The sequence below is a fragment of the Daphnia pulicaria genome, chromosome 8 (assembly GCF_021234035.1).
Source record: "Daphnia pulicaria isolate SC F1-1A chromosome 8, SC_F0-13Bv2, whole genome shotgun sequence".
Classification (NCBI taxonomy): Eukaryota; Metazoa; Arthropoda; class Branchiopoda; order Diplostraca; family Daphniidae; genus Daphnia; species Daphnia pulicaria.
In genome coordinates, this window is record NC_060920.1 from 8,393,085 (window position 1) to 8,417,734 (window position 24,650).

General features: G+C 38.4%; 2 protein-coding genes and 1 long non-coding RNA gene across 7 annotated transcripts in view; 2 read left to right on the forward strand and 1 right to left on the reverse strand.

The window, feature by feature from the left end:
- The window catches only part of LOC124311652, a 37,674-nt gene extending 19,642 nt beyond the window's left edge, over positions 1 to 18,032 (reverse strand). For 3 of the 4 annotated variants that reach the window (XR_006910080.1, XR_006910081.1, XR_006910078.1), the window contains exons 1-3: positions 17,327 to 17,950; positions 17,169 to 17,261; positions 1,641 to 1,855 (exon numbers count right to left, since the gene is read on the reverse strand). This is a non-coding gene — a long non-coding RNA (uncharacterized LOC124311652). The other variant, XR_006910079.1, reaches the window with a different exon arrangement.
- LOC124310946 (alpha-N-acetylglucosaminidase-like) lies at positions 17,974 to 22,554 on the forward strand. Of its 2 annotated transcripts, none has more exons than XM_046775133.1 (18): positions 17,974 to 18,117; positions 18,405 to 18,565; positions 18,631 to 18,812; positions 18,893 to 19,111; positions 19,191 to 19,218; positions 19,286 to 19,419; positions 19,508 to 19,573; positions 19,714 to 19,777; positions 19,874 to 20,019; positions 20,081 to 20,165; positions 20,241 to 20,390; positions 20,464 to 20,606; positions 20,682 to 20,754; positions 20,960 to 21,052; positions 21,395 to 21,594; positions 21,657 to 21,777; positions 21,853 to 22,117; positions 22,203 to 22,554. In XM_046775133.1, exons 1-18 carry the CDS (start codon positions 18,054 to 18,056, stop codon positions 22,421 to 22,423), a joined length of 2,415 nt encoding a protein of 804 aa, XP_046631089.1. In that variant the 5' UTR covers positions 17,974 to 18,053; the 3' UTR covers positions 22,424 to 22,554. The 2 variants fall into 2 exon arrangements, with proteins under 2 accessions (XP_046631089.1, XP_046631090.1); XM_046775134.1 differs by lacking the exon at positions 20,960 to 21,052 and adding an exon at positions 21,195 to 21,281.
- Positions 22,555 to 22,836: 282 nt separating this feature from the next.
- On the forward strand, positions 22,837 to 24,520 carry LOC124311330 (transmembrane protein 45B-like). Its single transcript, XM_046775777.1, has 6 exons — positions 22,837 to 23,025; positions 23,125 to 23,255; positions 23,474 to 23,554; positions 23,627 to 23,772; positions 23,850 to 24,076; positions 24,161 to 24,520. The coding sequence occupies exons 1-6, from the start codon at positions 22,943 to 22,945 to the stop codon at positions 24,378 to 24,380; spliced, it is 888 nt and encodes a 295-aa protein (XP_046631733.1). The 5' UTR covers positions 22,837 to 22,942; the 3' UTR covers positions 24,381 to 24,520.
- The last annotated feature ends 130 nt before the right edge of the window (positions 24,521 to 24,650 follow it).

A 24,650-nucleotide genomic window follows, 5' to 3' on the forward strand; every position in this document is an offset into this window, starting at 1 on the left:
AGATGGAACTTCTTTTCACCATAAATAAGTCAGGGTCTTACGTATGCTCCTTTTAGTAATAAAAAAAATACGTTTATTATACCAGGAAGTGCCGGTGGGATGGCAAACCTCCTCTTGAAGGAAACAATTGTTTAAGTTGCACTTGCTTGAAGTGTTTCGAGTTCAAATATTTCTGAATTCGATTGTTAACCCACAAACAAAGTTGCGAGGTACAGTACAAAAACAGGCCTGATCTACAGTCGTTTACACGTGTGCTTTTGAATGAAACCCTGACTGAAAACCCAAAACAGCAAGATAAAATAATTTCAGCCAACTGCATGTCCCAGGAAAAACAGTTTTGTGGACTTGGTGTTTAATCCTTTAGAATATTGGGCAAAGTTGTAATTTCTTCCTAGTAAAGCAAAGGAATGTTCAGACTTCAGATCCCAACGCTTCGTCGTAGACACACCCTTCCTGCCATACCAGGCCGTAAATCCCCTCTCAACAAGGACATTGCAGACCCTTGACAAATTGTTGCTTTTAATACGAATTCAATGAAAGTGAAATTTACTGCGAATATTGCAACTGAAATGTTACATTTAAAAACATGAGATATAAATTTTAGACTAATATTCTCGAACATAAAAAAAAATGAATAAATCCGTTACTAGCAAAATAATGAAAACGAGACCCCAATTTTTCGCCTCATACCTCACCAAAAAATAAAAAACAACGGCATAAGCAATGGCCCGTAGTCGCTTTAGTTCACTAATCGTAAATATGAGTTTAAAGAACATCACAGAGTAGGCTCAAAATGGAATCGAGCAGTCACCAACACTGCGCATGACTTGATCCATTCTCCAGATTTCACATAGCAAATCTGAGTCAAATTTTTCCGTACGACACTTAACTCGAGTCTTCTCGAGGTAAGAATCGTTAGGGCCATCCCATCATTCTGTGGAAATTTTTCCAGGAAAACAAATCGCAACCATAAAATTAAATCATGTTGTTTGTTAGGGATAGGAAAAAAAAAGATTTCAGTCCCCTGCTGACCTGACCGCCGGAGCGGTCCGACAGTTATGTAGAGGGTGGCTATTTCTTTCGTCAAACTACAACTCTATTTGCATCAAAGGAAGCCTCACCAGTTAGTCCAACCAACTGTCCGATTGCCTTGCCAAGGATCAATTGTGTGCTGCGGCTGCCCACTGCCGTGAAAAGTCAAAATGCGGTTGAATTTGAATTCCTGGTTACTTTTACTGAATGATCAACGGATATCACTCGGTTCGTAAGTGGATTCAAAAGAAACGAAAAGAAATAACGAGGAGGTGCCGGTCTGGCGGCAGGTCCCTATAGCACATACACTTTTATAGACTTTGCAGTGCAAAGTTATTGTTTGAAGTGTATAAAATTAAATAATTTTTCAGAATTTGATTGTTTACCCGCAGGCAAAATTGCGAGGCATAAAACAAGCCTAATGTGCAGTTGCTCTAGAAATGATTTATTTAATTAACCCTGATTGAGATAACAAAAACGGCAAGAAAAAACTTGCAGTCAACCGTCTAGCTCAGGAATAATCGTATTCCGTACTCCGCAACGCAAGGATTTACAATAAACGCCTCCAAATAGTCAAAAAAGGAAGAAAAGAGATGAATTTTTCCTACCTTTATGCCTGGGAAATCCACAGCCAGGCATCCGAAAGGCTCCATCCACAGCAAAGTTGAATCCACGACCAGCAAGGATAGGTAAAAGGGAGTCCTCGTGAATACACCCACATTCACATGGGCGTACACGAGGACATTTAAAGAAAGGGGGAAAAGAGAGATCTGTTACTCGGTCGACACTGGAAGTTTCTCCAATTAAACGGAATGCTGTTTATCTAAATAACAAATTTAAACAATGAGTTACGAAAAATATATTACATTTAAACAATAACATGCAAGGAAAAATTGAAAATAAGACAGTGGGTAAACCAGGGGTATACCGTAATTGCTAATAAACAGGAGAATCGAAGGTTCCCATGTAATACACTGCATGTATGCAAGTCAAGCGCTCATAAAAAAAATCTGGCAGGTCCCATATGCAGGTTAATAAAAGTAACAAAAATTATTACCTAAACGATGATCCTATGATTATTTTGCTGTTGATGACACTATGACAGGAGATCCAGCACAAGCAAAACTTTGCTGTTATGATGGCTGGCTCAGGCTCAGGTCTCAAATCTGCATAGAGGAAAAGGTTACATTTAGTGCTAACAAACTGCCATCGACAAGGTGATAAATAATCCCTAGACGCCAAGCAGGAAAGGAAAAGGGTGAATATACACACACATTCACATGGGTGTACATGAGGAAAGAGTTTTTCCAATCAAACTAGGATCTGCTTACCCAAACAAAAACAAAAAAATGGGTTACGAAAAAAATAATGCAGAGACAACAAGTAAGGAAAAGTTATAAAGAGGACATTGGGTAACCCCTTATTGTTAATAAACTTAAGGTTTACAGGTAATACCCATTTACGCAAGTTTCAGGCACATTGAAATATACGGCAGGTCACAGGTTAACAAAAGGAACAATTCAATCATTACCAAATTCACAAATTGATGATGCTGAGATTGTTGGTGATGACGGGTCAATATCAAAACTTGTACATCTTTTGGTTACGATGTCTGGCTCCAGGCCTGAAATCTGCACAAAGGTAAAGGTTATATAGAGCAAACATACTCTTCCATGCATCAACAACAAGCATACATGGTAAATGCTAGTCACTGTAGTCAGGCACCAACATTACACAAATTTGGAACAGCGGTTTAACTCTTCTGTATAAGCTCCAAAAATCATTCTATTCAGATTCATAGTTTCTTTGCCTGAGAAACAGCATGGAGAGGAAAGCATGGTGAGTCATGACACCAAATTTCACACGAAGACCACATTTTATTTTGTTCTGCTATTTACCTATTTCTATTGCAGCCACGTACAAGTTTTTTTCCAAAACCAGTGATCCGTTCAGTTTTCTATGATATAAAACTCTGAAACTTTGTCCATGATTCGTCTCTCTTCAATGCTGCTTTTTCGAAACTGAAAAAGTGAAAAGTGAAAACTGTTAACGAAAGCAGCAGACGATGCTAATATTCTAATTAGCCCGCCAGAAAATTTTTGGCGCGGTGGTGGGAGGGAGGGAAAATTTTAATATCTCCAGCATAGCCTATTACCAAATATATTGCCTATATTAGTTACACAAATATTCTAATTAGAATATTTGCAAGTGTAATAAATATTCTAATTAACCTCGCTTGAGATATTAAAAATCTACGTACTACCATCCCTGCCTCCCACCAGCCCGCCCAAAACTTTTTTTTTCTGCGCCGGGCAAACAATCAAATTAAAAAAATTGTTTAGTTTTAAACACTTCAAACAATGTGCAAAGTCATCAAATTACTTGTCCAAGATGGACCCCGGCACCTCCTGGTTATGTATATGACCCGCAATATATTTTTACTAATACTATAACAACGGTAGTACATCCCTTTTTTAAAATCTGATGGCTGTTACGTGCAGCAGGCTGCTGAGCCTATCACATGATCCGTCCACCTTCACTTCCTCATCTAAAGTTTCATTGTGTGTGGATGTGGGGACCGAAAGGGGTTTGGGTTTGGCCTACTCAGATAAGAAGGAAGAAGAAGATTGGGGTAATAAAAAAACGAAAGGGTATTAGACCGTCTAAATGGGGAACAGGGGAGGAATATCAGAGGGAGATGAAATGGAAATAAAAAGAAGAAAATTAAATTGAAGAAGAAAAAGAAGAAAAGAAAAAAAAAATATAATAAACAGGGATCGGAGTGGGAAGCTGTTAGCTGGCGGATCGCATCGCACGCCATAAAGATGAAGCAGCCTGTATCTCGCTGGGGCCCATCATCATCAACGGGAAGGGTTCCTTCCATTATTTTGATACGCAATATTTTGATACGTGCATATCATAGATATATGCACGTATCAAAATCCAAATATATCTATCATAGATATATGCACGTATCAAAATATTGCGTATTAGATAGATAGATAATCTATCTATCTAATACCATCCGCCTCTATATCATCTCCCTCGGAAAATAACTCTCCAAGATTTTCTCTTTTCTCCGGCAGCTGGTTTCTCTTCGACAACATCCAAAGAACACGAATTCGTACTATACTACTAAATATGTTTTTTAAAAGACATTATAAGAACAACAAAAAATGCGCTCTCTCCGCGATGAAGTTGCGTGTCGTTCGATAAAGTCCAAAAACGCTGGGAATTTCTTTATTTTATTTTATTATTATTATTATTTTTTTTAAAGGGGATAAAATAGAGAAATGAAGCGTGAAGGAGAGATCTCCAGACTACTTACCCAACAGGTCGTCAGATAAAGAAGAATAAGAAAGAAAAAAAGGGGTTCCAGCTAGCGCGCAGCATATCTGATAGATTGAGAAATGTGTCTGGGGCATAGACCCCAAACACCTGACGAAGAAGAAGAATAAGAAGAAGCTGAGTCTGTTGAATGGTCTCGGGGACTTCCGAATGGATAACCAAAAATCCTATCTCACTAGCTCTCCTGTATAGTAGGAGGCCCTGTACAAGACAAGACAGACAGAGTACATGCGACGAGCTTATTCATCCTTCTTTCTCTCTCTCTCTCTATCTCTGTCTCTTCTACGCCCCTATTTTCCCCCAGCTCCGATACAGAATGGAATGAATTATAGACACGAGTCTCTTTCTCTCTCTCTCTGAATTTCCAACCTAACCTATCACGATCCAAACGTCACCGGTTTTCTGGTAGCTACGTAGCCTTCTGGTAGAACATCTCTCGAAGCCGCTTATAGAGAGTATAGTGCTGTGTACTCCGATTAGAATCGAAACCGACACCGATACGCTTGAATCAAGCTTCGTGAGTATGCCACACGCAGTACCGATCATGTCGACAACGTTGTCGACATACACTGCCACTCGGCTATATGGGCCCCTTCGTTTGTTCGGGCCCGAGTCACGAATTTCATTTTTTTTTTCGTCTGTTTATCCCGAAGACTTGTTTTTTTATTTTGCGTTCTTTTATTATTTATTTAGAAGAAAAAAGAAGAAAATCGAAAAAATCCTTAAAAAGGCAAGAAACCTTCATTTTTTCTCTTTTTTCAGTCATGCTTCGATTTCAACTGGCTAAACCGGTTCGGTTTGAGTGAGTGCGCTGTGGCGAGGGCACGCGCACAATTTGAATGAAACGAATAACTAACCGAGAAGAAAAATAACACAAACAACGTGCACAGCACCTTCCTAGAGAGTCAGTGTAACGGAATAGCCAGGCCATATAGTTTTTGGCCTTTTGCTGAATGCAAAAAAATTTCGCTTCTTTCTCAATTTGGGCATGTATGCGTACACCCAAAATTAGGAAAAAATAAAAAAAAACTTTTGAGCTCCTACGCCGCCCACATCATTTCTCTCTTTTTCATTTCTTTCTGCCTTTAGTACATCGATGGTTTTGCTTTTCATTCGAATCGGCAATGTGTGTGTGTGTGTTTTAACTTGGCGTACACGCAAACGATTGGCGATTTGAGAAGGAGCGCGCGGACCACTTTCGAAAATGGTAATTCGTATTTGGCGCGCATTGCGGTTTGCATGAGTCCGTATTTATTTGCGCTTGACGGGATTATATCCAGCGATGGCGTTTCATCGGGATTTTTATTTATTTTCTCGGCGGATAGAAAAAAATAATAATTCAAAGGAACCCGAATTTTCAAATCATCTGATTTTTTTTCTTTTTTATTCATATTTCATAAATCAATTTTGGAAAATAAAAGGGAAAATGGAATTCCATCGCGAGTCGGCGCGATGACGCAATCTCTTTTCCGTAAGTTCCGAGTGACGCATCACGCCGATGCGCACCGCCTAATACTAGAGAAGGCGATAACAAAATGGTATACGACACACAACAAGAGTTGAGAGAGACCGAGGCCGATGATGGGAATCATATGGTCAACAAAAAGAAAAAGAAAAGAAAGAAAAACCCAACTTTTTTTCTGTTGAAGTTCCCAAATGTGGCGACGACGATCAGAATCGAAAAGGAAAAACGGTTGAGGACAATTTCAAACTTTTCTTATTTATATTTATATACCTCAAATCCCATTCGGCAATAGGTGGAAGGGGAAAAAAATACGTATATATATAATAAAAAGAAAGATAGAAAGAAAGAAATATCTAAGAAAACAAAATCAAAAGGGAAAATGTCTATACACTCCCCCCATCCGATCTCCGGGGCTCTGCCCATATACAGGTTGGCGAAGGTTTTTTGGGAAGTCTCTGGTGGTTGTTGTTGTTGTTGTGTGACGTAGTGTTTCAGTTGCCTAGCGCAGAGAGAGAGAGAGACGATGGCTGCTGCTGCTGCATTTAACCCGATGGAGGTTCCACAGCAGTTTAGAAAGTGAAAGGAGCTAGAACTTTGGTCGTATGGTTTACGAGCGCCTGGGCCGCGCACGTCCGTCGCTGCGGCATAACGAGTCCGTCTTTTTCTCTCAAAAGGACTCGCAAAGAGACATACGTAGAGAGAGAGAGAAGGTCAGGTCGAGAGAGAACATATCTCTTACGTCGTTGTTGTCTCCTCCCCCCCCCCCCTCACGCCAGGTGTGCCTTATAGCGAACGTCGTCGATAACTGATGTGAATTCCAAATCGGAATTCACTTCAGTCAGCTTGACCGAGTCCTTATATTGGCGCACGCTCCTATCCCGAAAAGAAAACCAAAATTCTACTGGCCATTAGCAAGGAGCTCAAAGTTTGTCCTAGCATTGACGCATAAGCAGCACCATAACTGAAAAAAAGAACCGAGAGAGAGAGAGAGAGAGAGAGAGAACAATGGTCCAGTCAGACCTTGGCCATCTCGTTATGGATGCCACTTGGCCGACTTTTGCAGCGGTCCCGGTCCCCCCCTTTTCGTTTGTTCTCGAGATCTCCACACACGGCCCCTATTGCGTTTTTCTTAACTTTGGTTTGTCTTTTTGAGCTGTTTGAGTTTGAGGCCACCGAGGCGTTTTCCTCCGGCGACCGAAATTCATACGTACACCAACGTGTCGCGAAAACAATGAAATCAAATAAAAGAAACAAAAGATAATGGGCTTTCTCTCTCTCTCTATTCTATCGTTTCTTCTTTATCCTGTTGGCTGATTCTTGTTTGAACGCTCCGAAACGAGCAGGCTCTTGTGTGTGTGTGGAACGCTCTTATACACCCGGGACTTGAGTGATTAACACCTGTCAGCGTCATTTTGGCTCGACCCTGATGGCGCTGTCTTGTGGCTGGTTTGCAAACGGCCCTGGCAGCTGGCCACACACTTTTATTTTTCTCCCTCTGAGCTTCATTACGGTGGACGTATATACGTGTGCAGCAGGTATTAGGCTACATGCATGCGAGCGGTACATCACAGGCGGACGAACGCTACAAGCTAAATGCTATTAACCGGTTAAAATGTGTCAGTTTCCTCCGCTTTTCATCTCTTTTTTTTTTCTCTCCACTCCGTTTGGCCGCAAATGAAACGAAAATGTAAACATGTCGTAAAGTGTTTGAAAGACTCTCTCTCTCTCACTCTGACACCGCACGTACACAATCACGCAGACATTGAACGAGAGACGCATTATACAACGTTTTTTTTAAGCGTCGACGAGTCAAGTCGACCGCGTAAATGCTCAAATGAAATGTCCCATTGCGCAACGACCGCCTGGAGCGATACTCATCCAGCAAAGTGATGATTTTTTCCACGCGAAATCTAATAATTGTCGTCAGGATTTTCTGACTGTTGATTTGATGTTTTCATCAAGTGAGCAGTCTACACAGGCCAACAACCGTTTACTTTCGATTATTGATAAGACGATGGAATGATTGATTCACATTATATTTCGAAAATTGAAGATGCTAGATCATCAAACGATTTACGTGGATGTGAACATTTATAGTTCAGTTAATGTTTTATGATAAATATAAACAGATGTTGACGAGTTAATTAATTGAAAGTCTCCTAACCTTCTCATGAAACGACAGCACATTGTGCTGCACATCCATGAACATCGAAGATGATGTTTCATTCTAATGTTCATGTCAGTCATCCAGGAGCTTTCCTTAAATTCACTCATCTCTATCGTAATTTAATAAAATCCGCTATACTTATTCCGATGGCTTAATGTCATATCAGTTAGCGTTCATTTCTTTATTCAAACTCTTAGAGGGTACGTCACTAACACGAATCATTTCATGATTACGTTAATTTTCGAAGAAGTTAGGTTCATTCACCATGTTCATTGATCAGAAGTGGATTATCACTTTATTCTGGTCTAATACTTAGAAAATTGACCTATAATTTTCGTTATTCCGGCTGTCTCGACTATTATAGAGCGATCGTAGACAAAACTTATTATTTTCATTATGAATATTGCAACCACCTTTTAACAGCCGATTTTTAAAATTAAAGTTTGGTTAATCGAAAAAAAATTCCTTTCTGAAACATTATACAACCTTTTTTTCAAGCGTCGACGAGTCAAGTCGACCGCGTAAATGCTCAAATGAAATGTCCCAATGCGCAACGACCGCCTGGAGCGATACTCATCCAGCAAAATGTGAAAATGATGATTTTTGTCCACTCGAAATCTAATAATTGCCGTCAGGATATTCTGACTGTTGATTTGCTGTTTTCATCAAATGAGCAGTCTACACAGGTCAGCAACCGTTTACTTTCGACTATTGAAATGATGTTGGGATGTTTGGTTCATGATATTTAACGAAAATTGCAGATACTACTTCGCAACGCAATTTCCTTGGAAGTGTACAGATTAAGGTCATTTAATTTTCATTGGTAACTTTCTTAGAGGCAGATGACGTGTATCTTCATCGCATTCATTTCTGATGAAAGTCAAATGAAGAACCTTGTATAGCAATCTCTTCTTCAGAAGAGACTTGTTTCAGCATACACTCATCCATCACACTCCAATTAATAGAAATCCACTGAGCTAAGAACGGTGGCTTGATGTTATGTCAGTTGGCGTTCATGGCTATTTTCGAACTCTTAGAGGTTACGACATTAACACGTATCATTTCTTGATTACGTCAATTTTCGTAGCAATTAGGCTCATTCACCATGTTCATTGATCAGGAGTCGATTATCACTTTATTCTGATCTAATACTTAGAAAATTGCCCTATAATTTTCGTAATTTCGTCTGTCTCGACAATTAAAGAGCGATCGTTGACAAAACTGTCAAGTCGACCGCGTACATGTTAAATGCTCAAATGAAAACGTCCCATTGCGCAACGACCGCCTGGAGCGATACTCATCCAGCAAAGTGATGATTTTTTCCACGCGAAATGTAATAATTGTCGTCAGGATTTTCTGACTGTTGATTTGCTGTTTTCATCATATGAGCAGTTTACACAGGCCGGCAACCGTTTACTTTCGTCTATTGAAATTATGTTGGGATGTTTGGATTCATGATGTTTAACAAAAATTGCAGATGCTACTTCGCAACGCAATTTCCGTGGAAGTGTACAGATAAAGCTAATTTAGTTTTAATCGGACCTTCATGTAGAATAGTTGATCTGTATCTTCATCGAAGTCATTTCTAACGAGTCAATTTATTATTCTTCCCTTCTCAATTGGTTGATAAAGGTATACTGCTTTTGTGAAATGAATTCTTTCAGATTACACTCAACCATCACAATTCAATTGAAATAAATCCATTGTGCTATGAATGATTGCTTGATGTTGTGTCAGTTGATGTTCATGGCTAATTTCGAACTCTTAGAGGTTACGACCTTAACACGTATCATTTCATGATTACGTCAATTTTCGTAGCAGTTAGGCTCATTCACCATGTTCATTGATCAGAAGTCGATTATCCCTTTATTCTGGCCTAATAATTAGAAAATTGCCCTTTAATTTTCGTAATTTCGTCTGTCTCGACAATTAAAGAGCGATCGTTGACAAAACTGTCAAGTCGACCGCGTACATGTTAAATGCTCAAATTAAAACGTCCCATTGCGCAACGACCGCCTGGAGCGATACTCATCCAGCAAAGTGATGATTTTTTTCCAAGCGAAATCTAATAATTGTCTTCAGGATTTTCTGACTGTTGATTTGCTGTTTTCATCAAATGAGCAGTCTACACAGGCCAGCATATGGGGTGCGGAATGAACACTTTTTCCAAAAAAAATGTTCAATAATCGATTACCATATTTGATGTGAAAACAAATTGATAATCGATTTGAATATTGAAATCAAGTTGAAAATATATTCAAAAATTGAAAATCTTTTGAAAACGATTTCATAAATTGAAAATGATTTTGAAAAATGAAAATGATTTCGAAAAACTAAAATGAATTTGAAAAACTAAAATGATTTCGAAAAATGAAAACGAATTTGAAAAATGAAAATGAACTTGAAAAATGAAAATGAACTTGAATATCCATACAATTTCGGGAGTGCGATATGACACCACCCTACTCTATCCCCAGCTCTCTCCGGATGCTATAGCCACCCCGAGACAACCGACTAGCCATTGATGGCTATGTCGCTGATTCCAGCCAGCTAGGCCGTCAGCGATACTGTCAGCCCTTGCCTTGAAAAGTTTCAATCGTCACTATATTTGGGATAGATGACGTGTAATTTCATCGAATTCATTGCTAAGGAGTCAAGCAATAAGCACCTTCCTCTGTTTGCTTATACATTGCTCTTTAGAAATGACATGTTTCGGCTTACACTCATCTATCATATTCATATTGCAATCCATAGAAATCCACTGTGCTAAGAACGATGGCTTGATGTTATGTCAGTTGGCGTTCATGGCTATTTTCGAACTCTTAGAGGTTACGACATTAACACGTATCATTTCATGATTACGTAAATTTTCGTAGCAGTTAGGCTCATTCACCATGTTCATTGATCAGAAGTCGATTATCCCTTTATTCTGGCCTAATACTTAGAAAATTGCCCTATAATTTTCGTAATTTCGTCTGTCTCGACTATTAAAGAGCGATCGTTGACAAAACTGTCAAGTCGACCGCGTACATGTTAAATGCTCAAATGAAAACGTCCTATTGCGCAACGACCGCCTGGAGCGATACTCATACGGGAAAGTGAGATTTTTTCCACGCAAAATTGAATAGTTGTCGGCAGGATTTTCTGACTGTTGATTTGCTGTTTTCATCAAATGAGCAGTTTACACAGGTCAACAATCGTTTACTTTCGATTGTTGAAAAGACGATGGAATGATTGATTCATGATATTTATCGAAAATTGAAGATGGTACATCGCAATACGATTTACGTGGATGCGAACAGATATTGTTAAGTTAATTTTTATTTAAAAAATAGTTAAAGCAGAGGATGTGATATTATGGAACACTCATCTGATGGTCTATCTTCGTCTATTAGTCATAGTCCATCATGCTGCGAAGCCGTGAATAGGACATGTTAATTTTCGAGTAATCAGGAAATCATTAACTGTTCACACAATTCACTCATCTATCTGACATAAATAAAAGAAATCTACTGTCCTTTGAACGATGGTTTGATGTTACATGAGTTAGCGTTCATTGCTATTTTCAAACTCTTAAGAGATTACGACGCTAGCACGTCTTAATTCATGATTGCATTCATTTTCATAGCAATTTGCTAGATTCACCATGTTCATTGATCAGAAGTGGATTATCACTTCTGGTCTAATACTTAGAAAATTGACTTATAATTTTCATAATTTCGCCTGTCTTGACTATTATAGAGCGATCGTAGACAAAACTTATTATTGTTATTGTCCTTATGAATATTACAATTACCCCCCCAAAATTCCTTTCTGAAACATTATACAACTTTTTTTTAAAGCGTGGACGAGTCAAGTCGACCGCGCAAATGCTCAAAACAAACGTCCCATTGCGCAACGACCGCCTATAGCGATACTCGTCCAGCAGTGATGATTTTTTCCACGCGAAATTTAATAATTGCCGTTAGGATTTTCTGACTGTTGATTTGTTGTTTTCATCAAATGAGCAGTCTACACAGGCCAGCAACCGTTTACTTTCGATTATTGATATTATGTTGGGATGTTTGGTTCTTGATGTTTATCGATAATTGAAGATGCTACATCGCAATATGTTTTCCGTAGAAATAAGCAAATATAATTCAGTTAATTTTAATTGAAATTATGATTTAGCAGATGATGGATTTTATAAAGTAATCTAATGATGTCGGGTTGAAAAATTCAGTTCTTTTTTGAGGAACATCTTCAATGAACTATTTTAAATATAGGCTGAAGTCTGAACCGTTTTTCAGGACATTGATTTCTTGTCACCTATCACACTCATCTAACTTAATAAATTTTAAAGAAATCCAAAATATTTAAACTAAGGCTTGATGAATAGGCAGTAAGGCTTCACAGCAATTTCGAACTCATCAAGGTTAGACAGTAACACGTATTATTTCATGATTACGTTCATTTATCATAGCAGTTGGCTCCATTCACCATGTTCATTGATCGGAAGTGAACTATCACTTTATTCTGGTCTAATACTTAGAAAATTTACCTATAATTTTCATAATTTCGCCTGTCTCGACTATTAAAGAGCGATCGTAGACAAAACTGACCCCCATTGCGCAACGACCGCCTTGAGCGATACTCATCCAGCAAAGTAAGATTTTTTCCACGCAAAATTGAATAATTGTCGGCAGGATTTTCTGACTGTTGATTTGATGTTTTCATTAAGTGAGCAGTCTACACAGGCCAACAACCGTTTACTTTCGATTATTGATAAGAAGATGGATGATTGATTCATATCGTATTTCGAAAATTGAAGATGCTAGATCACCACACAATTTACGTGGATGTGAATATTTAGAGTTCAGTTAATGATGATGAAAAAATTAATTGTAGTCTCCTGACATACGCATTTTAACACTATTACATTGTGCTGCGCATCCATGAAGGATGCAGATAATGCTTTCTTCCATGTCAATATGTCATCCAGGAACTTTTTATAAATTCACTCATTTCGTTATAGAAGTAAAATTGAAATCCACTGTACTTAATCCGATGGCTTAATGTCATATCAGTTAGCGTTCATTTCTTGTTTCAAACTCTTAGAAGTTACGTCACTAACACGATTAATTTCATGATTACGTTAATTTTCGTAGCAGTTAGGTTCATTCACCATGTTCATTTATCAGAAGTGGATTATCACTTTATTCTTGGTTAATACTTAGAAAATTGACCTATAATTTTCGTAATTTTGGCTGTCTCGACTATTATAGGGCGATCGTAGACAAAAGTTATTATTTTCCTTATGAATATTGCAACCACCTTTTAACAGCCGATTTTTTGAATTAAAGTTTGGCTAATCGAAAAAAAAATTCCTTTCTGAAACATTATACAACTTTTTTTAAAGCGTCGACGAGTCAAGTCAACCGCGTAAATGCTCAAAAGAAATGTCCCATTGCGCAACGACCGCCTGGAGCGATATTCATCCAGCAAAATAATGATTTTTTTCCACGCGAAATCTAATAATTGTCGTCAGGATTTTCTGACTGTTGATTTGCTGTTTTCATCAAATGAGCAGTCTACATAGGCCAGCAACCGTTTACTTTCGACTATTGAAATGATGTTGCGATGTTTGGTTCATGATGTCAATCGAAATTTGAAGATGCTACATCGCAATACCATTTCAGTAGAAGTGTGCACATATAGTTCAGTTATTTGAAGTTGATAATTATGAAGTAGTAGATGATTGATATCATGGGATAATCCATGGTAAAGTTGGTTGAAGCTGGTTGAAGATTAATTCGATTGATTGCACATCTAATAAGATGGCATCATTAATTGAAAATCTCATTTTCCTGACAACCAAAGTTTTATCACCAATATCACTCATCTATCTCGCAATATTTTAAAAAAATCCAAAATATTTTAAACTAAAGTTAGATGAAAAGTCAGTTAACGTTCATAGCAATTTCGGACTCATCAAGGTTAGACAGTAACACGTATTATTTCATGATTACGTTCATTTATCATAACAGTTGGCTCCATTCACCATGTTCATTGATCGGAAGTAGATTATCACTTTATTCTGGTCTAATACTTAGAAAATTTACCTATAATTTTCATAATTTCGCCTGTCTCGACTATTAAAGAGCGATCGTAGACAAAACTGACCCCCATTGCGCAACGACCGCCTTGAGCGATACTCATCCAGCAAAGTAAGATTTTTTCCACGCAAAATTGAATAATTGTCGGCAGGATTTTCTGACTGTTGATTTGCTGTTTTCATCAAATGAACAGTCTACACAGTCTTAACAATCATTTACTATCGACTGTTGAAAAGACGATGGAATGAATGATTCATGATATTTATTGAAAATTGAAGATGCTAAATCGCCAAATGATTTACGTGGTTGACAACACATATAGTTCAGTTAATTTGTTAAGAAAATTAAGAAGCAGAAGATGACGCATGACGAGTAATTAATGAAAATTTTCCTGATGTTCAAAAGAGGAACCAGTCCATTATGCTGCGCATCCATGAAGATAGCAGCTGATGATTATCTTCAAAGCACTTTAGAATTTAGGAACTTATCCATAATTCACTCATCTCTCTGACAAAATTCCATAGAAATCCACTGTGCTATGAACGATGGATTGATGTTGCATCAGTTAATAGCGTTCATTCCTATATTCAAACTCTTAGAGTTTACGACACTAACACGTCTTATTTCATGATTGTGTTAATTTTCATAGCAGTATGCTCGATTCACCATGTTCATTGATCAGAAGTGGATTATCACTTCTGGTCTAATACTTAGAAAATTGACTTATAATTTTCATAATTTCGCCTGTCTTGACTATTATAGAGCGATCGTAGACAAAACTTATTATTGTCCTTATCAATATTACAATTACCCTTTAACAGCTGATTTTTAAATAAAGTTGAGCTAATCGAAAAAAAAAATTCCTTTCTGAAACATTATACAACTTTTTTTTAAAGCGTGGACGAGTCACGTCGACCGCGTAAATGCTCAAAACAAACGTCCCATTGCGCAACGACCACCTGGAGCGATACTCATCCAGCAGTGATGATTTTTTCCACGCGAAATTTAATAATTGCCGTTAGGCTTTTCTGACTGTTGATTTGTTGTTTTCATCAAATGAGCAGTCTACACAGGCCAGCAACCGTTTACTTTCGACTATTGATAATATGTTGGGATGTTTGGTTCATGATATTTAACGAAAATGGCAGATGCTACTTCGCAACGCAATTTCCTTGGAAGTGTACAGATTAAGGTCATTTAATTTTTAATCGTAATTTTATTGTGGATAGATATTATGGATAGATGACGTGTATCTGATCGAATGGTTACTTCTGAACTCCAACGAAAAACTATTTGTTATCATCAGAATCCAATGTTTCAGCTTACACTCATCCATCATATTGCAATCGATAAAAATCCACTGTGCTAAGAACGATGGCTAGATGTTGTGTCAGTTGACGTTCATGGCTATTTTCGAACTCTTGAGATTACGACTCTAAAACGTCTTATTTCATGATTGCGTTAATTTTCATAGCAGTTTGCTCGATTCACCATGTTCATTGATCAGAAGTGGATTATCACTTTATTCTGGTCTAATACTTAGAAAATTGACCTATAATTTTCGTAATTTCGTTTGTCTCGACTATTAGAGAGCGTAGACAAAACTTATTATTTTCTTTAGGTATATTACACTTTATTAACAACTGATTTTTCAACAAAGTTGGATAATCGGAACAAGATTTACAATCTGAAAAATTTCTTCGCTTTCGTTATCGTAGCTGTCAGATCGCATGTGTACATTTAAAATATGATGAGCCTTACACTAACGATGTGGTAGATAGTTAAAGGCGGGGGTTGGCAACTCAAAATTTGGGTGTACGAGGATTCAGAATCTCAGAGATTCCGAGAGATTCTAGAGATTCTGAGAGATTCTACGAGATTTCTGCGAGATTCTGAATCAAGTTTTCCCCAAAATTCCGCTAGGGGCGCCACTAGTCCTTGGCCCAGTTTCTGTACAGAAGTATGCACTATGTTACGTAGTGGGCGTAGCTCCGTTTTGGCATGCTCTATACAGCTAATAGTCATGTAGATCGTATTATCTTTAAGATAATTTACTGATATAGGAAAAGGTGCTAAAAAAATTTTGTAGTTTCAAGTAAGATGAAGTAATCTGATAGTTAGAAATTTGATAGGTTTGAATTAAAAGTCCGATTATTAATTTAAAAATAAAATATACGGGAAAAATTAACTTTAATTGCTGGGAATTAATGCATATTATCAATTAAGTTTTTTTAACCATAAATTTTTCCCACCCCATCCTCCATTCATGAGCAGATAAAAAAATGTGTACGCCACCCAGCGGTGGGAAAAAGGAGGGAAAATTAAAAAAGATTTAGCGCAACCCATATTTTTACATTTTTCAGTATTCCTAGTGCATTTTTTACAATTGGAGCTTTTCAAAGACCAAATTCACAAAATATCTGGAATTTTAGACGGTTTTGGGGTAGTTTAAAGTTAAAAAAGGGGGTAAATTTAGTGAGATTCTGGAGATTCTACGAGATTCTATGGGATTCTACGGGATTCTGTGAGATTCTGAAGATTCTACGAGATTCTGAAGATTCTATGAGATTCTGAAGATTCTGGAAAGATTCTTAAGATTCTGACAAGATTCTGGCTAGGGTGTACGAGGATTCTGGGGAGTTGCCAACCCCCGGTTAAAGGTTTAAAAAACATTCGTACTTCAACCTTTTACACTGGGAGAAAAATGACGCAACAGAACAAAAATGAAACGTCGACGCTAGAACCTGAATATCGCTAGTTTCGTCACCAGTTTAGTTCCCAGGGGACACACACACCTTCACATGGGTATACATGAGGAAAGAGTTTTTCCAATTAAACTAGCATCTGCAACAAAAAACAAAACAAAAAAAAAAATGGGTTACGAAAAAAATAATGCAGAGACAACAAGTAAGGAAAAGTTATAAAGAGGACATTGGGTAACCACTTATTGTTAATAAACAGGATTACTTAAGGTTTACAGGTAATACCCATTTATGCAAGTTTCAGGCACATTGAAATATACGGCAGGTCACAGGTTAATAAAAATTACAAAAATCATTACCCAATTGATGATGTTGAGATTGTTGGATGATGTCATGTCAGTATCAAAACTTGTACATCTTGTGGTTACGATGGCTGGCTCCAGACCTGAAATCTGCACAAAGGTAAAAGTCATAATGTAAGCAAAAAAACTCTACCATGCATTGGCAACGAGCATACATGATAAATGCTAGTCACTGTAGTCGGGCTCGGGCACCAACATTTCACAAATTTGGAACAGGCTCCTGCTCTTCTGTATAAAGCTCCTGATATCATTCCATTTGTATCTTAGTTTCATTTAGTACCTGACCTCATGGAATGGAGAGCATGAGGAATCACTATACAACAAAGTTCACACGACGATCATATTTTATTTTGTTCTTCTATATCTCTTGCAAGTTGCAGCCATGTAGCCTATCCAATCCGTTGTTCAGTTTTCTATAATAAAAAGTATCTGAACCTACGTTTCTTTTTGCTTTTTCGAAACTGTGAAACATAACGAGAGCAGACGACACAAATCGGCCGCTGCAAGATATCAAAGAAACCCGCCAAAATCAAAGAAGGGAGAAGAAATTTTCAAACATAAAAAAAAAATGCGATTGCAAGAGGTTATTGGGCAGAAACCCAAGTGAGAGATACGAAAAATAAAAACGTTGCAATCTATCAATAACAAGACATATGATCTTCCTACTAATAGGGGAACTCTTCTCTCTTAAAGCAACAAGCAAATATGTCTCGATAAAGAAATTAGCTTGAACATCCGCTCGCTGTTGGTTTGCCTTTTGAGGACTGCTGTGTACACAGTCAAAACAACAACCGATACCGTTTCAAGGCCAGTGGTTGCGTGGACTCAGTTGAAGTTAGATCCTGTTAGTGAAGAGACGTCTACATATAGCTCTTCGAGGGTATGGCGAACGTTGGCAACTCTTCGCATCTTATTCTCGTGCTAATTTTTTCCATTTTTCAAGGAGGTAAGAAATTTACTTAGTAACATCTCTCCCACAAAGTCAACTCAGTTTCAAAATTCTACATGTAGAAAAGCAACAAGCACTGAAAGTGCTAGAGCTCTACTCTTATCTTTGGCGATAGTGCGCTTGACTAAAAAAAAAAGGGGGGGGGGAGCAGAGTCGATAACCGAAATTGAATTTTACTGATTAGATAGTACATCTGGTTACTGGGTTTGGGCGGCTTCCTAAAAACCTACACCTACCTCACAAAATTCGGGATTAACTTTTGTATTTCAAATTTTTGTATTGAGGTCTCGGCGGATCACTAGATAACATCCGTACCCGAACTTCCGTGGATATCCAAGCACAAGCCGTCAGAGACCTAATTGAACGCCTGCTTCCTGAACGTGCTAGTGAATTTGATGTCAAAGTTGAGCCTGGCTTGCTCGAAGACGAAAATGGATACTTTCAAGTAAAGATCCAAGTTCTTTTGGCTTTAGAGTAAAATGTGAAAAACAAAATATCTTATTACTACAGGTTATCAAAACGCCAGAAAATACTACGGTGTTCCTTCAGGGATCCACTGGTGTGATGGCTGCCTGGGGATTCCATTATTATTTGACTCAATTATGTCATTGTCAAGTTTCGTGGGATGCAGATCAATTGGACTTACCCGTCATTTTACCAGAAGTTTCAGTGCGAATCACTTCTCTTGACAAGTAAAATTCAATCCAACAAAACAAAATAATCACCAATCTATAATGACGATTTCTTTTTAAAAAAATTACAAAATATACAGATTCCGCTACTATCAGAACACATGCACTTCCAGTTATAGTTTCGCTTGGTGGAAATGGCCGCGTTGGGAGCGTGAAATCGATTGGATGGCAATGAACGGGATCAATTTGCCCTTAGCTTTTACCGGACAAGAGATCATTTGGCAGCGCGTCTACTTGGGATTGGGTCTCAAACAGGAAGACCTTGATGAACACTTTGCTGGACCAGCCTTCTTTGCCTGGTAGTATTTTGTTTTGTACCACAATTTTAAGTTAGGTGGCTTGCCTTACACTATTTTAAAAATTAATCTGATTTTCCAGGCAAAGAATGGGAAATTTTCGCGCTTGGGTAAATTTAAACATTTTCCTTAATTACAGAATGATTGGACAACATTCGGCTATTTTTCTTGTTACAGGGTGGCCCGTTAAGCGACAACTGGCAACAGGCAACGCTTATCCTTCAACACAAGATACTGGAGCGAATGCGTTCCTTTGGGATGACTCCTGTCCTTCCAGCTTTTGCTGGGCATGTCCCAAGGGCCATGGAAAGGTATTGTAATCCACAAAATTGAACTGAAAAGCGTCTTTCCTGTTGCTGAATTTTTTCATTGTAAGACATTTATTAATTTTGCCCATAGAGTTTATCCTAACGCGAGTTACACGCATCTGACTTCATGGTTAAACTTCCAAGACCAGTATTGTTGGTGAGTTCCTCAACACTCGAACGCATCGTCGCCACGACTGTTTACTATACACCATGTTCATTATGTTTATGTTTAACGAGAAAGTTCAAATTGTTTGCCTTGTTTCTAACTTACATCAAGACTTTTTGTTATTTTTACAGTCCCTTATTCCTTCAACCAACCGAACCGCTGTTTACTGAAATCGGATCACGGTTTATTAAAGAGGTAGGCCACCCAAAAGTCACGGGTAAATTTGGGTTTCTGGGCGCTGACAAATTCTACATTCTACTTTGTATTTTTTTAAAAACAAACAACGTGTAGATGGCTTTGGAATTTGGCTCGGATCACGTATACAATTGCGATGTTTTCAATGAAGTGCGACCCAAGCAGGCCGATCCCGTCTTTGTATCATCTGTCGGAACCGCCGTTTTCAACGCCATGACAACAGCGGACCCTGACGCCATTTGGTTGTTACTTCACATTTATTGATTTAAGGCATTGTATAACTATTTTTTTAAATGGAATAAGGTTGATGCAAGGTTGGCTTTTTAAAAGTGATGCGGAGTATTGGACAGCTGATTTGTCAAAGGCTTTACTAACTTCTGTTCCCCAGGTAACGTTTTGATTGTTCGTCGTTGTAAGATTAAACCGGATTAAACGAATATAATACCGTATTTACTTTCTAAAGGGCCGTATGCTGATTTTAGACCTTCAAGCTGAACTGGATCCTCAATACATCAGACTCAATTCTTTTTACGGGCAGCCTTTTGTGTTCTGTCTGCTGCATAATTTTGGAGGAACGTTGGGTCTCAACGGTGCTATTCAAATAATATCCCAGGTAAAAATCTATTCTAAAAGTGAATCTAAAAATATGACTGTAAAAAAAATGGCATTTCATTTTCATACGGAAGCGCGTCATTGACGCTAGGAATTTCCCGAATTCGACGATTGTAGGTACGGGACTGACTATGGAGGGGATAGACCAAAATTACGTCGTTTATGATAAAATGCTTGAGATGGGTTGGAGAGATAAAGTTCCAAACTTGAATCAGTGGTAAGATTTCTTTAAGTAAGACGTGCACCTTGCTACATTTTCTAATATTTATTTATATTGAATTTACTTACTAAGGTTTGACGAATACACGGTTAGAAGGTACGGAGTCAACAACACAGCTGTTATGTCTGCTTGGCGGTTCTTACAGGTAAGATTTTATTTATTTTATTTTTGTGATTGAAGAAACTTTAACCGTCTACCAAAAAGTACCAATCTGTGGACGGAAGTAGAAAACGAAGTTAAAAAAGAAATTTTTAAAAAAAGCGTTGAACTGATAATGTTGCGTTAGTTTCGAGTTGATTATTTTCAATTGAAATTAAACAAACAACGGTGCCTTGGGGATATGAAAACAGCGAAGCGTGTACAACGCGTCCAACAAAGTCGCTCGCTATAGATATATTGTTCTCACTCGTCGACCTAGCCTCGTCTTCAAACCACCACCCCCGGTAAAGTTTCATCTTAATCTACAAAATTATCTTCTCTTCTTTCTCTTTTTCGCCTATTATGTGTCCGATACATAAAAACCAAATTTCTGGCTGCACTTACTGACTGACGTGGGATTGTGCACACGCGCTTCCAACCTAACAGAATAGCGTTTACAATGATTCCTCCCGTCGTTCTTTTCGCGGACAGTATGTGTTAGTCACACGACCCGCACTTTGGCAATTGCCGTTTGTAAGTAGACGTGATGCTCATTGCTCTATAACATTGTCAAATTGTCTTCCTCTGTTCTACTAACTATTTCTCGTTAATGAACAGTAAGCATAATTGTCTTTGATTTTTCACAGGTGTGGTACAGTCCTCACGACGTTATTTTAGCCTGGGATCACCTCATTTCCGGTTTGATGACCGAGCCCTTATTATCCAACGCTTCCAACTTCCGTCACGATATGGTCGATTTGACGAGACAATCCATGCAGGAAATTTTTCATCTTTTATACAGCAAGCTGTTGGAGGTTTACCTAGAGAAGAACTCGACCGCCATAGAGTACTTTTAATATTTGTCCTTTTATTTAAAATGTCCGTGAACTTTATTTTTTTTTGTTTCAGGGGGATCGCTTATAAAATGATTAATTTATTACAAGATCTGGACGAATTACTCCAAACTGGGAAAAAATTTCTTTTAGGCAAATGGATAGCTGACGCCAAATCTTGGGGAACGACTGAAGGGGTATGTTTGAGATTGTATATCCTCCCGAAAATAATTGTTGTTCAAGTTTCATATTTGCTTTTGCAAATTCTACAGGAAAAATTACAGTACGAGTGGAATGCTAGAAATCAAATCACTCTCTGGGGTCCGCGAGGAGAGATACGAGATTACGCCGCCAAGCAGTGGGCCGGAGTAGTAGCCGATTACTATAAACCTCGCTGGGAAGTTTTTATCAGAGAAATGCAAATGTCCCTTGATGAGAATAGAGCATTCAATAAGAAGGCCTATGAAACTCTCGTCTTTACTGCAGTAGAAGAACCTTTCACGACGAGCACCAAGCATTATTCAGACGTGCCAATAGGTAAGAATGGTATAGTTAATGCTATTGCAAATAAAACCACTAGGTGAATAATACTCAAACCACACTCCATAAAAATGAAACACAGGGGATCCCATAGTGAAAGTGATGACGCTCTACGATAAATGGAGGAAGATTTATCAACAAGACAGCAAAAGCCTCTCTACGAAAGCTCGAAAATTGTGGCGTGGTCAATCATTGCCCGACGACAAAGTTAAATCCGTCAAAATCAAGCAGCATCCACGCAAGCAACCCAAGCAACCACTGTCCACTACCAACAAAACTCCCCCAATCGTCCCGGCTCAATAGTTACGTACCATACACACTTTTTCTAGAAAATAATTCTAAATATAATCAATCACACGCTTACGTACCTGACGTATGTATTGACGTATCGATCCGGAATCACATTTAATAGTCACAATAAAATTTCCCCTCGATTTCTAGTGTACCGTTTCTCATGACTTATGCATGTCGTCTTGAAGGATTTATCTCCGATACTGAGTCATGACTCATGACGTTCAAATATAGACCATGAATAATATATAATAGAGAGAAATTTTGCCGGGTAAAATATCGACTTTGCTTTGTGTATCTTGCTGATGTATACGCTCTGTTTCTCGACAGAAGGGATGTGGTTGATTGACGTTATCACTTATCAGTTCGCGGTTGTTCGATAACACATTTTCTTTCTATAGCTCCGGTGCTTGCGTGCGCTACGTGACGACGTGCGTCCACCGCGCACTAGCCCAGTGATCGCCTGAAGAGTAGAGCGTCGATATTATTCTTTCTCGTGAGTGATTCTCTATTTAACATCGTCTAGTCATCATGGGCACCCTTTTAGGCCACCTGCTTCCCGGCACTTTTTTCATCTTGTTCGCTGTTTGGTGGCTGATTTCTATAACGCGAAGGTACGACGCAAAATCTCGTAGTAGTTTCTGGAACATTTCCCTATAAATCTATTCATGTTCTATCCATTTTTTGGTTTTCCCAATAAATTTACTGTACAGGTATTACCGATCTCGCATTTCACGACATGGAGAGGAATACAGAAGCAGTACCATGCATCTCAGTTCTTGTCTTCCGAGAGTCCCCATCGAAGGCATCTTAAAAATTGTGGCTACCTCAATAGGAATAGCAGGTATATAAAATCAACATGCACAACAAATTAAGTTTAAAATTGAGATAACGTCTTTATTTTGGTCAACGCGTTGATTTTATCAATGGTGACTGTGCTGAGATAAAGGCGGTGTCTATGGCAACCATGAATAATGCCTCACCTCGTGTGGGATGAATATAGCTACATAACCTTTCGTATGAATCACGTAACAATTCTGGAATATTCTTATTTATTTCAAGGGGAAACGGCGACTGGATTTGAGAATGGCCATTGGGCACACTGGGGCAACGCTCAACATATTTCCATGTTTCTTTTCTTTGGTAAAAAAAAAATCATTCTTCAAGGAAAATCAGTTAAAAAGTATGCTATAAGAAGTTACTTTGTTATTACAGGCTTTACGGGTGTCGTGGATGTCCTCTATTTTTACAAAGTCGATCTGCCACCGGGTCTCGACTACGCTGCAGCTTTCCTTGCGTTTAGTATCGAAGGGTTCTTATTTGGGAACCACCTTCACGGCAGGTCTCACATGGACGTGATGGTTCGTTCGTCAATGTGACGCACAAACTCCTCAAACACGATAAGCGATAACGAAGACATTTCATTTCATAAATTTAGGTTCATATGTATTTGTTCTATGTCATCACCGCGTGCGTGGTGTGCGTGGCTCTTGAAGCTCGTTACCGGGAAAACGTAACAGTCGCCCTTGCTAGAACATACTTCACATTTTTACAAGGGACGTGGTTCTATCAGATCGGGTTCATCTTGTATCCCCCAGGTAGTATGGCTCAATGGGATATGGAAGATCACGAGCAAATGATGATTGTAACCATGCTTTTCAGCTGGTAAGTAATCGAGGCAAAAATACTTTACTGTCTAACATCTTAGGTCAAACTCTAATATACTTTTGTTGTAAATAATACCGGCAGGCATTGCGCAATTGTGGCATTCACTATGTTCGTGATGGTCCTTGTGGTTGGAAAAATGGTCAAGAGGGGCACCATCGCAGACGACTTCAACCGTACCGATATCCAATATCAAAAGGTTAGTATAAATGGCTTGAAAGGCGGCCAAAGTTCCCGACCAATTATTTCAAACGGTTCTACTTTGAGACAAACATTTGACGAAACAAGCGAAGATGAGGTTTAATCAACAGTGGCATATGGGTCATCGTCAACATTGTGAACCCCAAGCAGCAATACCTATTCTTTTCTTTTTATACCCTCTCGATTCGTCCTACTGCTGCAATCAATAATTTTATATAATAAACTGTTTTGGTTTATCGTCAATATGATGAATAATGCATTTTATATATCAACACATTCTCTCCATGATTAATTCACTTATATAATTTAAGAGCAGTGTCGCCCTCCCCATGTATTGAGTCGAATAATAATAGCTGATGAGGCAAAGTCTAAT